Consider the following 17,838-nt stretch of genomic DNA (forward strand, 5'->3'; position numbering starts at 1 on the left):
ATGAGGTACCCTGTGTGTCAGTTTTCTAGACACTGGGGATACGCATAGTAAAGCTGTTAAACCTCTACCTCAAATCCTACCAAGTTGGAATTTCTTCAGGGTAGACTCAGCTGGTTCTCCTTAACAATCCTATGAGCTGCCCAGATAGTATTGTCCTTTTTTTTTTGGCTAATGATCTTCACCATTTTCAAATGTACACTTTAGTAGTGTGAAGTATTCATATTATTGTGAAACAGATCAGAACTTTTTCATCTTGCAAAACTGAAACTTCGTATCTATTAAGCAATAATTCCTTATTTCTCCCTCCTCCCCAGACCCTGGTCAAGCATCATCCTACTTTGTGTTTCTATGAATTTCACTCCTTTTGATACCTCTTATGAGTGGAATCATAGAGTACTTGTCTTTTTTGTGACGGGCTGATTTCACTTAGCATAATGTCCTTTGGGTTCATCCCCGTTGTAGTAAGTGACAGATAGCATTTCTTCCCTTTTTTAAGGCTGAAGATTATTCCTTTGTATGGATATATCACATTCTATTTATCCATTCAATGTCCATGAAGACTTGGGTTGTTTCTACCTTTTAGCTTTTGTGAACAATGCTGCTGTGAACATGGGTGTACAAATATGTGTTGGAGACCCTGAGTCCAATTCTTCCATATTTAGACCCAAATGTGGGACTGCTGGAGGGAACTAACAGTATGAAGGGTTTCTAAGTGTTAGGCTTTTGATACGTGCTACCTTGATTATTCTCTTAATCAAGTCACCCTTAAACCCAGACAACTAGAGCTCTTGGTCCGGGTGGCTGCCTTATTAGCCCCCTTCCCAGATGATGAGATCAAGAAACCTAGAGAGTGTAACCACCAAAACCCACATGCCTTCCTTCAGACCACGCTCTGAGTACCTTCCAAAACATCCCCAAAGTCGCTTCCTTGGCCTATACAGTCCCCTTCCTCAGTCCACCCTCTCCAGGGTAGGCCTGCTGGTGTGCACAACTGTAGACCCAAAGGGTAGCCAACAGCAGCTCTAGGAGGAAGGCATGGGGTAGATCTTCATGCAAACATATGAAGCCCCTCACACTGCAAGACCCAGTATCCTGAATGAAAGGAGGCCTCCATTTGTCCTTTGAAGCCCCTCACACTGCAAGACCCAGTATCCTGAATGAAAGGAGGCCTCCATTTGTCCTTTTTCTCTAGACTCCTGCAAATATCAGTAGTTATAATGTTACCACACAAATGAGAACTGCTGATAAGGTTTGAAGAACATTTAGTTCCACTATTGTAAACCTGTTTTTAATTGGCTGTTTCTTCTAAAGTCAATGTTATCACCAGCTGCCCAGTGTAGGAATCTAGTTGGTTGAAGCAGATGAATATGATTTGTTGCTTAGTAAGGAAGCTTGCACCAGGTGGGGAAAGACTGTTATTCATTTGAGTCCGGTCTTTTCCTTTGCATGTGTAACAAGAGGGAGAAAAGACACTGAACTGTCAATGCCCTGGGTAGACACTCACACAGGCAGTTCAGTAAGTGCTGCTGGGATGCACAACTGGAGGCTCAAAAAGGCAAATGAGCCTGCTGGATGACACAACCACATACTTTTGTGGCTGTATGGCTCAGTCCCATAAACAGCTGAAAAGGGAGGCTTTGTGGGGAGAAGATGAGGTAAAGTCATCTGTATCCTCGGCAAGCTAAAGGATTCCTTTCAGGAATCATCTTCCAACTCAGCTGCTGTGTTTCAGCCATATATTACAGCTCAGTATTGGGCCAGAAACGTGATAGAAGTAAAAGTTGCTTCACAAGGGTCATAAGCAAGGAGCAGGCCTGGACAGCTGAGAGGCATCCTTCTCTTCCAGGGGTTGTTTCTCCCGGTACTGGCCAAGTAGACCCATCCCACCCCTGCGGACGAGGGGATGGGGGGGTGGTCAGGCTCCACACTGAATACCTCTGATTTTAGCATTCCTTCACATGCCATTTGGCAAGTCCAAATCTGAAGGCCTCCTCATCACCCTGTCCCCAAACCTGCAGTTTTCCCTGTGCTCCCTGTGTCAGTTCCCTGGCATTATCAACCCACCCCCACCTATCACTCAAGCCTGAATATTCCTCAGCTCCTCCCACATCTCCCCCAAGCCGGTGCACGCTACTTCCTAATCTCTTTCACATGCAGTCGACTCCTTTCCGCCTGTCTCCACTGCAACTACCTATTTCCAGGGCAATTTACCTAAAGTGTCGTGCCTTCAGTCCTCCCCGCCCCTCATCATCTCTTTTTAAGTCTCTGCGGCACTCACCTACCAGAGAGATTCTTCTACAATGTGAATACAGTCACGTCCTTCCACTTCTGCTGTTTTTCCACACTACCTCTGATGTGAAAAGGACTTCCAAGCCCCTGCTTTCTCACCCCCACCCCAAGCACCTTCACCTAGTCAGGGGCTTGCTTGCTTGTTGCTCTCAGGCCCTTTGCCCAAGCTGCTCCTTCAACCTAAAATAGATTCTAGATCTGCCCCTCCATTGCTCTTTGCTCTACTGTCGGTTGTTCAATTAATAAACATTTACTGAGCATTTACTGCTTTGCCAGACTATGCGCTAAATGCTAAGGTTTTGCGGGGGTAAGAACAAAAAGCCGCCTGGCCACTTGGGGCTTACATCTTGGGGGTTACTGGTACCTCCCCTAATGCAAGGAGCGGGACACCTTCATCTGCCTTCCAGGTGCTTCCAATGCAAAGACCTGTAGGTCCCTTGATTCGGCCCATCTCGCACTCCCTCTTTCCCTAACAGTAACCAAGAGGTGTTAACCGGTCAACACCACGCTCCAGGTACGTTCAGGCCACACTGCGCATGCTCTCTGCGGTCCTGAATGCGCGTTCACCTGCTGCGCCTCCCCGCGACTGGGAGTGGGAACGTCCGAGGACTCCCGACCCCTTCTGCCTTAATGGTACATCCCACGCGCGTGCGCCCGGGCAGCGGAACTAAGCCGCGGGGGGGCGGGGCCTGTAGTGTGCCGTGACGGAAGTGCGGCGGCGTGCGGTTGAGCGGGGTTTTTGGAAGTTTGTTGTGGCGGTGAGGCTGAGGTAACCGTACGGGGGGCTTCGCTCGCTGCCTGGGCGTAGGGACTCAGCGCCTTAGGGAGGGAGCGGGTCTGTGAGGACTGGAGGACTGCTGTTGCGAGCTGGCGTTCTGGTGTTTTCTCTGGCCTGTCTCCCGCCGCATCCCTCGGTTTCCGCGGCTCCCTCCTCCCGGCCGGGCCACACTCTCCGCCTTCCTGTTAGAGTCTTCTCTCCGTCAGGGTTCAGCTCCTGCGTCTGAGACATCTCACCCCGTTTCACTTCTGTGGCCCGGTCACGGCCCGCTTCGCCAGCCGCTTTGCTTCCAAGTTTGTGTTTACGTGTTGCTCTCGGGGGAGCCCCGGCCGGAAAACCCGCGCGTTTCGCGTCCCTGAGCCGCGCTAGTCTCTGGACAAGAGGTGCTGCGCGCTTCGCAGTCGCCTGGTAGTTCATCTCTGGTTTTCGGCCGAATTTAGCAAATGCACCCGCTGAGATAGATTTCAGCGTGTTCCCCCTCTGGCTGCAAGTCTCTCTTGGTCGGTATGCCCTTTCTGCATTTTCTCGGCCCTCCCCGCTCCCCCACCCGCCTAGGCCCTGACGGGGGCGGGGGTGGTAATTAAGAGCATGGGATCTTGGGGTCTGGAGCTGAACAGGCCTGGGTTTCATTTCTGCCTCTGCTACTACTGGCCTTCTAACCCTTGGGACAATTATGTAATCTCTCCAAATCCCGAAAGATCTTCATCTAAATTGGAACTAGTTAACACCTACTTCGTGGGGTTGGTATGAGGATCAAATGAGTGAATGTAGGCCCAGGGCCTAGGGAGTTCAGTAATTCATTTGTTCAGCAAATATTTATTGGGCACCTATTACAAGGGAGGTGCTGGGGACGCCTGGGTGGCTCAGTCGGTTGGGAGTCTGCCTTCCGCTGGGGTCATGATCCCAGGGTCGTGGGAGGGAGTCCCAAGTGGGGCTCCTTGTTCGGAGGGTAGTCTGCTTCTCCCTCGCCTGCCATTAGCCCAGCTTGTGTGCTCTTTCTCTCTCTCTCTCTGGCAAAATCTTTAAAAAACAAAACAAAACAAGGGAGGTACTGTGATTAAGTACGGGAGGTTCGGGAGGTTCGGTGGTAAACAAGACCAGACATGCCGCCCCCTCCCCCCACCATGGAGTTTATAGTAAGTGGGAGATACAGTCCTAATCTAGTCATTACAAATGTCACCCTAAAGGTGTAGTGAGGGTAAGAGAAGTTACTCTTGCCTTGAAAAGGTATAATAAGGGAGTATTTAGGGGTGCCTGGGTGGCTCAGTCAGTTTCTGCTCAGGTCGTGATCTCCAGATCCTGGGTAGGGCTGAGTGGGGAGTCAGCTTGAGATTCTCTCTCCCTCTCCCCCTACTCGCTCCCTCTCTTTCTCTCTAAATAAATCTAAAAAAAAGGGGGGGGGAGCGTTTAACCTAGACTGAGCTTCTTGGGAAGTGTAGATTGAGCTGAGATCTGAAGGATTTGTAGGAATTAAAAGACTGGGGGGCAGGGGATGAAAGGAGGGGTATGTATAGAAGTTCCAGCCTGAAAGTTAAGTTGTAAGGGCCTGTGGCAGGAGAACTTGGGGGTTCGAAGGACTGAAAGCAAGGAGTGTATAGTGATGAAGGGGGGGAGTTAGGTGCGGGCCAGACCCTGCAGGACCTTTTAAACTGACTTCTGGATATTGGACTGATAGGAGAGCAGTGGAAAGGCTCCGAAGAGTTTTAAGGTAAGGATGGAGGTGGAAGGAGTGTAAGCCACGTAATCTGGTTTGTGTTTCAAAACGATTACTTCAGTTGCTGTGTGGGGGACAAGTTAAAAGCTTTTGTAGGAGGTCAGCTGAGAGATGGTGGTGGCTGTGGAGTGATACGGCAGTAGTGGATCTGAGAAGTAGATTTGAGAGATGTTTAGGGGCTGACATTGCCAGGACTTGTCAGTGGATATGAAGGATGAAGGTGAAATTGTGAAGAATGTTGTCCAGGGGGGGAAAAAAAAAAAAGGATGTCCAGGCGTCTGGTTTCAGTAGCTTCATGGAGGATGGTACATTTTATGGGGATGGGAAACAAGAAGAAATACAAGAGGGGAACAGCTCTTCTTCGCACCAGTTTGCATTTCCCCCCTTCCCATTATATTCCCATAGCTGCGCACTAAATCCTGCCTCCCAATAGGCTTCCATTTCATCTCTTCCTTTCCACGCCCCAGAGTCACCACCCTAATACAGGCCTTTGTGTCTATCACTAAAATAGCCCCCCACAACTTCTTAGTCTCTGCTCTTTGTCCTTACTCTCTCCCCACTTTAATCTATGTGTTGATGCCAGATTGTTTGCTCAAACACTTGTTCAGTCTGAAACAGGCAGAATCTGAATCAGGCAGATTTTCTTTTGCTCCAAAAATTTTGGTTGTTATCATTTACAGAATAAAATCTAAATCCCTTAATCTGTCATTTAAGATCTTGCACAATTTAGGGGCACCAGGCTGGCTAAGTTGGTAGAGCATGTGACTCTTGGGGTTGTGAGTTCGAGCCCCATGTTTGGTGTAGAGAATACTTAAAAATAAAATCTTGAAAACAAAAAAGATCTTGTACAGTTTATTCTCAGCCTGTCTTTCTAGCCTTCATACTCATTGCTCCCCTACTTGAACTTCGTACCTCTGTCCCTCATTTTCCCTAAATAGGTTTTTCAGATTCTCCTATGAAGAAGTCCTTTGTTCATGACATTCTCCTTCTTAGTAGTGTATAAAGCGTACCATCTGGTTATCTTGACTATCTAAATTTAGTTTCTAAGTTCCAGTTCAAGCTCTCTGCTGGGAAGCCTTCTTGACCTCTAGGCACACATTTATTTCATTAGTCTTGTTAACTTCTCATTTGTTTTTATACCATTTATTTTTTTTTAGTTTATTTTTTTAGAGCAAGAGAGTGTGCACAAGCGAGGGGAGGGGCAGAGGGAGAAGCAGACTCCCCTCTGAGCAGGGAGCGTGATGCAGGACTTGATCTTAGGACCCTGGGATCATGACCTGAGCCAAAGGCAGATGCTTATCCAGGCACCCTGTTTTTATACCATTTAATTGGCACTTTGCATTTACAGTGTTGTTGATTTATTCATTTATCAAATATTACTTTAAGCTTATAATACATATTCTTGTGTATATGTTTATAATTATTTGATATACTGTTATGTGGCAGCTTTGTTCTAGTCAGTGTGCTAGGTAGATGCTAAAAAAATATAAAAATGGGCAAAAATTATGAAACTACTTGATTAGAATACAAGTTTCTAATATGGAAATTCCAGGGAATTCTCCAGATTATTTTGGCTTGGATAAGTATCACCTACTCATACTAATGAGTACCCACTGTTACATGGTCTATAATATGTATGAAATAGTTAACAGGAAAGAAAATAATCAAGGTTGTTTACTTCTGGAAGTTTCATCCACCTCTGATACTTTCCCTTACAGTTCCCTGATATGTGCAACAATGGACCAAAAAATAATATCTCTAGCATCAGAAAAAACAGCAGATAGACTGCAGGAATTTCTTCGGACCCTGAAAGAAGATTACGTAAGTATTAGGAAGCCTGTTCTCCTAAAACCAAATGTCAAGCATGATGACAAATTCAAAGGACATGTTAGAAAAATTATTCTGCCACTTCATCTACCTCCACTGTCCTTAGGAGACAAGGATTTATTTGATAACAACTCAGATGTAAAGAAATAAGGAAGAGAAGTAGACAACATTCGTCTACAACTATATAACATTTAAACATTTATGCAATTGTATGTATATAAACAAATTAGTGTACTTTCAAGGTTCTTAGAACAATCCTATTTGAAGAGACTATCCAGACTATAGTTACGTGTGAGACATTTTGCCTATTGACATTCCTTTATTAATATTTTCCTTTAAAGAAGATAAATTTATAAGCAGTAAAATATTTTTAAGTTATTATTTGAATCTTCTTACTCTCCTGGTAGACTTCCCTTTTTCCATAATAAGTGATCTCAGCTTATTCAGATTCCTGCATGGAAAGGAATCCCTGCTTAACATTAACTCTAAACATTAATATACATGTCTGAACAAGTTAAGACTTTGAGTGTCATGTTTTTAAAGGAATTTTTGCATGCTTGTGTTGTGGTCATTGAAGCTAGGTATAATTTAGCTTGTAATCTCTGTTAATATGTGACACGAATTGGGAATTGATGCAGGGATGGGCTCAGGCTCTGTTTTTGGTTGGTTGTGTATTTTTGTTGTTGTTGTTACACAGGATTGCTTTTGTAGCACCTTTTTGAGACAATCCATTGCATGAGTTTCAACTTGGATCATTCTATAGACATTTAAGATTTGGTTAAAACTAGCTTTTAATTAATGTATTGATTTAGAATTTGTGTTTTTTTGCTTCCAAAAGGAGTTTGAAGAGGCTTTAACATTTTAAGTAAAACTAAGAACTAGAACAAAATTCATGATATAAATAGATGCTGTGAATTACTTCTCCCATTCTTGCTTATCCCTAGGAAGGTTTTGGTAAAGATGAAATGAGTTAATGCACGTAAACCATCTAATATCTAACAGATACTGAGGAAATGTTAGCAAAGTTCCTTCACCAATATGGACACAGTCTTCTGAACATTTCTGTTAACATTTCCATTAAAAGTTTTATACCTTAAATTGAACACAGGACTTCACGTGTTTTCTACCACTAAAGTAGAATGGACTAATGTTTCTCTTATTTCTCCATTAATGCAGAATCAACTTGTTGGCCACAATATCATACTGTTGTCTCGTTGCTCTTACAAGCAACTAAAAACCCCAACTCATTTTTGCACATGTTGATATTAGGCTAGTTCCTTCATCTCTGAATTTCTATAGTTAGTTTTTAGAACCCACATACAAGATTTTACGTTTATATCTGTTAATTATCTTTTTAAATTAATTTCATTTCACTCCATCAAGATCTTTTTGGATCTGATTCTGTTGACCGGTGTATTAGTCATTTTTTTATATCTTCTACAAATTGTTAAGTATTCCAGCAGTATATGCTTCACTTTATTTAATAAAATGTCTAAAGAGGATGTGCTTAAAATAAAAACGTATAAAACACATAAAGAAGTCCATGGCAAGACAGACTGACATATCCAGCAGTAGGAAAATTCACATTCGAAGATTTAGAGAGACTAGAGGAATCTAAAAGGGACTTTATATTTCACACAAATACTTAATGTGATTTTTTTTAAAAGATTTTATTTATTTATTTGAGAGAGAGAGAATGAGAGATAGAGAGCACGAGAGGGAAGAGGATCAGAGGGAGAAGCAGACTCCCTGCCGAGCAGGGAGCCCGATGTGGGACTCGATCCCGGGAGTCCAGGATCATGACCTGAGCCAAAGGCAGTCACTTAACCAACTGAGCCACCCAGGCACCCCTTAATGTGATTTTTAACATATTCAAATATATCAATGAAGAAGTAGAATCCATAAAATAAGGGATAGATTTGGAAAACAATCAGAAAACTTCTAGAAATGAAAACCTTGATAGTTAACAGTAGACTAAACACTGCTAAAGAGGAAATTAGTGAAAGTGGAATACAGACCTTGGGATACCTAAACAAAGCAAAGATTGTAAAGAGATGGTAAATATGAAGAGTACTTAAAATATGTGGGAATACTTTAATAAGAGAATATATCTTCAGGACGCCTGGCTGGCTCAGTCAGTAGAGCATGCAACTCTTGATCTTGGGATTGAGTTTGACCCCCACATTGAGTGTAGAGCTTACTTAAAAAAATAGATCTTTAAAGAAATATATATATATATATATATCTTAAACATGTAAAATGTTCACAAAAAAATGATCATTGTGTCATATACTAGAGCACAAAGAAAACATTGATAGGTCCCGTAAGGTAGAAATATATAAACCACCCTCTTTGGTCACAATTCAGTAAAAACTAGAAATGAGAAATGAAATAAAAAGTAAAAAGGTGGTTTGTTTTGTTTTGTTTGAGAGAGAGAGAGGAGGGGCAGAGGGAGAGAGAGAAAGAATCTTAAGTAGACTCCCCACTGAGCGTGGAGCCTGATGCTGGGCTTGATCCCCAATTCTGAGATCATGACCTGAGCCAAAATCAAGAGCTGGCACTTAACTGACTGAGCCACCTAGGGACCCCAAAAAGGTTTTCTACCCTGAAATAAAATACCTTCTAAACAACTTTTTGATAAAAAGGAATATACCAACAGAAATTACAGGACTTCTAAAAAATAATGAGAACACTACATATCAGTCTGTGGAATACTTTTAAAAATCACCTAAGTCAATTAAATAAAATAAATGAATTAAATTATTGAAATAAAATAAATGAATTAAATTATTGAAAGAGCAGTAAACAAAAGAAAGACACAAAGAAGAAACTACTAAAATGAAAGTGGAAACTAATCAAGTAGAGAACAGAAAACCAGTAGATCAAATTAATACATCAAAATCCTGATTCTTTGAAAAAAATGGACAAAACCATTATCTAATCAAGAAAGTGATGTACTAAACACAAACGTACAAAATAAGAAATGAGAAGGGGGAAAAACCTTTTTTTAAAAGATTTTTATTAGGGCGCCTGGGTGGCTCAGTTGGTTAAGCGACTGCCTTCGGCTCAGGTCATGATCCCGGAGTCCCGGGATCGAGTCCCACATCAGGCTCCCTGCTCAGCAAGGAGCCTGCTTCTCCCTCTGACCCTCCCCCCTCTCATGTACTCTCTCTCTCATTCTCGCTCTCTCAAATAGATAAATCTTAAAAAAAAAAGATCTTTAAAAAAAAAGATTTTTATTCATTTGAGAGCATGAGCAGGGGGAGGGGCAGAGGGAGAGGGACAAACAGACTCCTGGAGCCCAAGGCGGGGCTTGATCCCAGGACCCCAAGATCATGACCTGAGCTAAAGTCGGATGCTTAACTGATCGAGCCAACCAGGCGCCCCAGAAATAACTATTCATAAAGAGAAAATGTCAAAAATACTAAGAGACTACCTTGTACACATTTATGCAAATAAATTTGAAAATCTAGAGGAAATGGATAATTAAGAACATAGAGGTTAATAAAATTGACCCAATTTGAGATGGAAAGCTTAACCAGACCAACTTACATAGAAGAAAAAGAGTTAAGCAATTAATTCACAAGAAACACCAGGCTCAGATAATTTCACAGGAGACTTCTAGAAATCAGAGATTAGAGATAGTCTCAATGCTACAGAATTTTTTGACAGCATATATAACACAGAAAAAAATGTACATATATAGGGAAAACGTCTAGATCCTTTTATAAAGCATAACCTTGATACCCTAAACCCGATAAAGATAGCATACAGGAGGGGAGCCTGGGTGGCTGTGTCTCTCCCTATCAAATAAATAAATAAAATCTTAAAAAAAAACATACGGGATGCCTGGGTGGCTCAGTCGGTTGGGCATCTGCCTTCAGCTCAGGTCATGATCCCGGGATCCTGGGATCGAGTCCCGCATCGGGCTCCTTGCTCAGCGGGGAGCTTGCTTCTCCCTCTGCCTGCTGCACACTCGCTCGCTCTCTCTCTGACAAATAAATAAAATCTTAGGAAAAAAATAGAAAATTAAAGGGTATTTTCACTTACGAACATTGATGCAAAAATCTTAAATACTAGGGAACAGATTCCAATACCACATGAAAAGAAAATATGTCATGACTAAGTGGAATTTATGCCAGAAATACAAAGTTGGTTCAATGTTAGAAAGTATATTACTCCAAAGACCCTATGATTATCTTCATAAGTTATAGAAAGCCTTTGATAAAATTCACCCATTCCTGGTAAAAACTCTTTGAGAAAATGGGAGTAGGGGCCTATTTCCTTAACATAATAAAATGTATGTGTAAATCCTAAAGTCAGCATCTTAATGGGAGACCCTAGGGGCATGGTAATGAGACCATTGAGACCAGGAACCAGGCAGCCTACTCTTTCCACTGCAATTTAACGTTGTCCTGGTCTGTTAGCCAATGCAATTAAACTAGAGAAAACAATGAAAGGCACAAGAATAGGAAAAAAAGATATAAAACCATCTGTCTTTGCAGATGTCATACTAGTGTACCTGGAAAACCCCGAAGAATCTGATCAAACCATCTCGAACAAGAAGTCAGCAAGGTAGCAGAATATAAAATTATGTAAAAATAGCATTTCATACACACAGCAGAAACGAAGTTCATAAAAATAGGCAAGAATAGCTAGGAAAACACTGAAATGGAAGATCTCTGAGGAAGGACCAGCCCTACAAGATACTAAATGCACCAAAAATCCTAATTCAGTGTGGTATTGGTGCATGAAGAGAAGAACAGATAATGGAATAACAAAGTGTCAAAATAGATCCAACTACATATAAAATTTAGTATATATGATAAAGTGGTATTCCAAATAATTGGGGCAAAGATCGTATTTAATAAATGGTGTTGGGACAACTAGATAGCCATTTAGGAAAAAAATAGATAAAATTAGATTTATTCTTCATATACTGTTCAAGAATAAGCTCCACATGAATCAGGTCTAAATGGAAAAAAAAAAAAAATCTAGGGTACCTGGGTGGCCCAGTCAGTTAAGTGTCTGATTTCACCTCAGGTCATGATTTCAGGGTCCTAGGATCAAGCCCCGCCCCCTCCTTCTCAGGCTCTGTGCTCAGTGGGGAGTCTGCTTGTCCCTTCCCCCTTGTGCATGCACGCTCTCAAAATCTTAAATCTAAATATTAGAAGAAAACGGTTGAGATTCCTCTTTAATTTCAGTGCAGAGAAGGCTTTTCTAGGATTCAAAATCTAGATACACTAAAAGATTGATAAATTTACCTACATATAAGTAAAATTTACATGACCAAAAACACCATACGCAGCATCAAAACACAGATGACAAATTGGGAGAAGATATTTGCAATGTACCACAGATAAAGGATTAATATCCCTAATTCATAAATAATAATAATTGAGGGAGTGAGGCCAAAAATCCCATAGAAAAAGAGCAAAAGGAATGAAGAGGATAATCACAAAAAGACGTAAAAATGGCTGTAAACAAAAGATGCTTCACTCATAAGAGAAATACTAATTAAAATGAAGCAGCTACTGTTATCTGTCAGAGTAGGAAAAAAATGAACACCTTGTCTATACATTCTTGGTCAGATTGGGGAAACAGTCACTCATACATTGCTGGTAGGAATGCAAAAATGGTAAGAATTTGATGCTATCTAACAAAACTACTTAAATATATTTCCCCTCAACCCACTCATCCTACTTCTAGGAATACCTAAAGATGTACCTCCAACAATATGAAATCATATTATGCACTATGTTCTTGAATCTGTAAAAAAGAATGAAGTTCACTATGGACTGATAATGATTTCCAGGAGATATTAAGTTAAAAAGGCAAAATGAAAAATGTGTATTATTCTACCTTTTATATAAGAAAGAAGGGAAATAAAGCATACATGTATCTGTGTATCCTTACAAAAAAGAAACTCAGGAAGAATTCCATAACCATACTGAAGGTGAGGAGGTAGAAAAAAAGAACTAATCCAAGTATTTGACCATATACCCTCTTGGGCAGAGGATTGAAGGGAGAAATACAAATAAACCATGAACTTTTTAAATAGGATTATTTAATGTAGTGATATGCGCAAAGCAATTCTGAAATGATTTTAGATGTATTACAGGGTTCAGCAAATGAGTAAATGTGTTGACATTGGGAAGTCAGCATTTTTACTGTGGTAGAAGGGACAAATATAGGATATAGGAAGGCTAGAAAGAACCCTGTGGGGATAAATTAGAAATGGAAGTGTTGATATGAACTTAATGACTTCTCACATATGTGTACTTACATGCATATCTACACACACGTATATTTGTATGTATTTGCATATACATGCATATATGTATATATATTTTTTTTAGCTCTGTTCACTGAAAGACCCAAGATGTGGCAACAAAGATGGCATGGTATTAACAAGCACAGCCATGACTTAGATCTTTGGTCTCTAATAATCATTCCCTACTAAAGGGAACCAGGGCTTTTCAGAGAAATGGCTGCTTTCAAGAGTGGGCATGATAGATACAAGATGAGCCTGGAACATCTTGCTAAGCCAGAAAGTAAAGTGCTCAGAAAAAATGATGAGGGCATGTCACAAGGACATATGATCTAACTCAGAGGGGTTCTGTCACCCAGATCTGAGGCTATTAGAACATCAAAATAATAAAGTTCAGTTATGAATTATAAGACTTTGAAAAATAAATTTGTGACTCCGTACTGGTAATAAAAAAATAAATTTTAGGGAGAAGGAAGGTCTCTTGCTTACTGTGCTAGCGTTAGAAAATCATCATTTTGCAGCTGTCATGATGAAGATTGGATCAGGCAAGAAACCAGTGGATGCTAAATCCAGGGAGAATTTTCTTTTTCTTTCTTTTTTTTTTGCCTTTTATTTTGAGCTACTTTTAGACTTACAGAAAAGTTGTGTGTATCCCTCCCATAGCATCTTACATAACCTTAGTCAGAATTTTAAGAATCAAGGAATTAACATGGGTACAATACCATTAGCAAACCTAAAGACCCTTTTCAGACTCTATATGGTAGTTTTTCCACTGATGTCATTTTTTTCCCCAAGAATCCCACTCAGCATACATTGCACTTGTTATTTTTCCCTGATTCTTGCAGTTTGCAACAGTTCCTCATGATCTTGATAACCCTGAGGAGTATTGATCCGTTATTTTGCTGAATGTCCCTCAGTTGGTGCCTGTCTTTTTGTGTCTCATGATTGGACTGAGGTCATTCATCCCTGGTAGAAGGACCCCAGAGATGGCGCCTTGCCTTTTTCAAGTGTATCACTGGGCTCATGATGTCTGTGTCATTCCTGGTGGTATTGACTTTGATAACCTGGTAATGGTAATTGTTGCTGGGCTTTTCCATTATACAAGGGGAAAACTAGATGAGGAGCAGGATATGTGCATGGTCAAAGTGTCTCCCTACAAACTGCTCACTGGCTGTAATTATAAAGTGGGAAAATCAAGCAAAACATTTGAGCAACCAGAATTAATATTACCAGTGAGGGATAGATGGACATCACATGCCTCCAGGTGTGATACTATGAGAAGGACACAGTATCACCTGTGTTCTGACAGAGAATGCATAAACTCAGTGTAATCGTGAGGAAACATCAGATGTTGCAAAATGAGGGCTGTTCTATTTAAAAAAAAAAAGTCTATATCTGGACTGTGCCATTAACTTGATAGTTTCAGTCTACAAATTAAAAGAAAAATGTTAAAGCCTTCCAAAATAACAAGGATACGTAATCTTCGTTTACTTTTGTGTTTTAAAATGCAGTAAAAAGCATAAAGTCAAAAAGGAAGGGAAAGATCATGTAAGTGGAGGGAGGAAGGAGAGCGGAGGACAGAGGGAGCGGGAGGGAACTATTCGTTGAGCACCTGTGCGTTAGTTTTCTACCTGTCATCCAACTGAATCCTCCTAACTGTCCTCGGAGGTAGGGAAATGGACACACATACAGTGAAATAACTTGACGGAGATTATGAAGCCAGTAAATGGCATGGCCAGGATTCATCATCTGATTGTAGGTCCGTTTTTTTTTTCCCCATGCCATACTGCCTTCTAATGAAACTGAAATTGTTTCAAGAAGAGTCAGGGTTTCAATGTTTATAGCAGCAATGTCCACAATAGCCAAACTATGGAAAGAGCCCAGATGCCCATCGACGAATGAATGAATAAAGAAAATATGATATATATACTCAATGGAATACTAAGCCATCAAAAAAAAAGGAAAAGAGAAGAAATCTTGCCATTTGCAACGATGTGGATGGAACTAGAGAGTATTATGCTAAGAGAAATAAGTCAATCAGGAAAAGACAATTATATGATCTCACTCATGTGGAATTTAAGAAAACAGGATCATAGGGGAAGAGGGGGGCGGAAAAAGACGAAATCAGAGAGGGAAACAAACCATAAGAGACTCTTAACCATAGGAAACAAACTGAGGGTGGCTGGAGGGGGAAGGGGTAGGGGAATGGGGTAACTGGGTGCTGGACATTAAGGAGGACAAGTGATGTAATGAGCACTGGGTATTATATAAGACTAATGAATCACCTCTACCTTTGAAACCGATAATGTATGTTAATTAATTGAATTTAAATAAAAGAAATGGAAAAAACCCAAAATTTTAAAAATGCCATTGGAAAACCTACAGGATTTTTTTCTGTTTTCTTTTGAAAGGCCAAATACGAATTAGAAATTTGTGGTGTATTTTATTTAAACAAATAAAAGTTAAAAATGAATTAAAATGAGGATAAAAATTAAAAAAACTAGAGTCAGGTTTCTCAGCCTTTGCACTGTTCACGTTTTGGACTGGGTAATTCTTTGTCGAGGGCTGTTGTCCTGTGCCTTATAGGGTGTTTTAGGAGCATCCCTAGTCCTATCCGTTAGATGATCGTAATACCCTTCCAGTTATGACAACTGAAAATGTCTCCAAGCATTGCCCAGTGTACTCTGGGGGGTGGGAGGAGGAACAAATTTAGCGCTGGTTGAGAACTCCCCTTCTCTGAGGGCTATGTCAAGGGCTGAGTATTCTGCTGGCAGTTCCAGGTGGAGCAGTCAGGTACTTCCTTATTGCCTATTTAAGAAGGGAGATAATACAGACTCCAGTCAGAAAGACCAGGCCCGTGTAGTTGCGGAAGAGAACAAATTCAGTTTTATTTGTCTTGGCTTCTGTGACATTCATTTCTCTGGGTATTGTCACCTTCTCCATCTTTGCTGGCTTCTGCTTCTCTTTTTAATCCTTGACTGTTGGTGTTTCTCCTCTCTTTACGTCTCTTCCTGAATGATCTCCTGTGTTCCCATCGAGCTCTTCCCAGGCTCCATTTTGGTATATCCAGTTGACTGCGTGGCATTTCTACTTGGATATCTTAAGAGTAGTAGTTCTGAGTCCCATGTCAGATTTGCTAAATCAAAAACTGGGGCCTTGCAATTTGTTTTAACAAGCCCTCTGGGTGATTTAGATGCTTAATACCAGATTTTCACCATGTCAATGGCTAGTGCCAGCATCTGTCCAGTTAGTTGCTTAAGCCAGAAGTGTAAGAGTTCTTGATTTCTTTTTCTTCAGCACCACCCCCTTTTCACTTCTAAACCATGTGGAGGTCTGTCTTAGTCCATTCAGGCTGCTATAAGAAAATATGGCAGGGGCGCCTGGCTGGCTCAGATGGTTAAGCGTCTGCCTTCAACTCAGGTCTTGATCTCCAGGTCCTGGGATCAAGCCCCACGTCGGGCTCCCAGCTCGGCGGGGAGTCTGCTTCTCCCTCTCTCTCTCCCCCTGCTTGTGTGTTCTCTCTCTCTCTCTCTAATGAATAAATAAAATCTTTTTTTTTCTTTTTTAAAGATTTTATTTATTTATTTGACAGAGACACAGAGAAAGAGGGAACACAAGCAGGGGGAGTGGGAGAGGGAGAAGCAGGCTTTCTGCAGAGCAGGGAGCCTGATGCGGGGCTCGATCCCAGGACCCTGGGACCATGACCTGAGCCGAAGGCAGACGCTTAACGACTGAGCCACCGAGGTGCCCCTAAATAAAATCTTTTAAAGAAAAGAAAATATGACAGACTGGGTGGCTTATAAACGAGGAACATTTATTTCTCATGGTTCTGAGGCTAGAAGTTGGAGATGCCAGTATGGTCAGATGAAGGCCCTCTTCTGTCTGGGTTTCAGGCTTCATGTTGTATCCTCACATGGTGGAAGGGGCTAGAGAGCTCTGTGGGATCTCTCATAAGGGGACTAATCCCATTCATGAGAGTTCTACCCTCATGACCTAATTATCTACAAAGGGCCCACCTCCAAATACTGTCACATTGGGCATTAGGATTCCAACATGTGCATTTAGGGGAGGACATAAACATTCAGACCACAGCAAAGTCCTATTAATTCGAGCCCTCAAATATATCTTCAGTCTACTTTTCTTCATCTTTATTAGTTTGTCAGGGCTGCTGATTATAAAAGTACCACAAACTGAGTAGCTTAAACAATAAAAATTTATTTTTATAGTTCTGGAGATTCGAAGTCCAAGATCACAGTGCTGGCAGTGTTAGTTTCTTTGACGCTGTGAGAATCTCACCTAGCTTCCGGTGGTTTGCTGACAATTTTTGGTGTTCCTTAGCTTCTATCACCCTGCTCTCTGCCTTCATTTTCACATGGCACACTTGTTGTGCATGTGTCTCTGTGTCCAAGATTCCCCTTATAAGGATAGTCATATTCACACCAACTGTAATGACCTCAACTTAACTAACTACATTTGCAAAAGCCCTATTTTCAAATAAGGTCACATTCTGAGGTCCTGGGGGTTAGAACTCCAACATGAATGGTGGTGATGGGGCGGGGGGACTTTAAAAGTTCAACCAGTAATATCTCCCCTGCTATTTGGTCTAGGCCACTATCATATCTCACTTTTGAACACTATAGCAGTCTCCTAACATATCCCTATTTCACTCTTAAGCCTCCCATAAGCCATTCTCTATATAAGGAGCAAGAGTGATTAAAAAAAAAAAAGTATCCTATCACTATGCTCTTTTCTCTTTAGTAAGTTCTGTTGTACTTAGACAATTGTAGAGTGAAGATATGAATAAATTTCAGTCTTGACAGCCCTGTATCATGTTAAGTTCTACGCTGCTCTATCTAAATCAGTGATATTTGTGATACCTGAAGTCTCTGAAGGGTATGAACCTGACAGATGATTCATATTGGGAATTTCGGTCATTGGGGTAGAGAAATTGTTGCCAGA

General features: G+C 41.2%; 1 protein-coding gene across 4 annotated transcripts in view; it reads left to right on the forward strand.

Moving 5' to 3' along the window:
* Positions 1-2,958: 2,958 nt before the first annotated feature.
* Positions 2,959-17,838, forward strand: part of FANCI (FA complementation group I) — an 82,555-nt gene continuing 67,675 nt past the window's right edge. The window contains exons 1-3 of one of the 4 annotated variants that reach the window (XM_027569554.2): positions 2,985-3,058; positions 4,743-4,775; positions 6,500-6,602. In XM_027569554.2, coding sequence (XP_027425355.1) covers positions 6,519-6,602 — 84 coding nt within the window. In that variant the 5' untranslated portion in view covers positions 2,985-3,058; positions 4,743-4,775; positions 6,500-6,518. Of the gene's footprint in view, positions 3,059-4,742; positions 4,776-6,499; positions 6,603-17,838 lie in introns of those variants that run through there. The other 3 variants (XM_027569553.2, XM_027569555.2, XM_027569556.2) reach the window with 3 other exon arrangements.

Source organism: Zalophus californianus, chromosome 6, assembly GCF_009762305.2.
Source record: "Zalophus californianus isolate mZalCal1 chromosome 6, mZalCal1.pri.v2, whole genome shotgun sequence".
NCBI lineage: Eukaryota > Metazoa > Chordata > Mammalia > Carnivora > Otariidae > Zalophus > Zalophus californianus.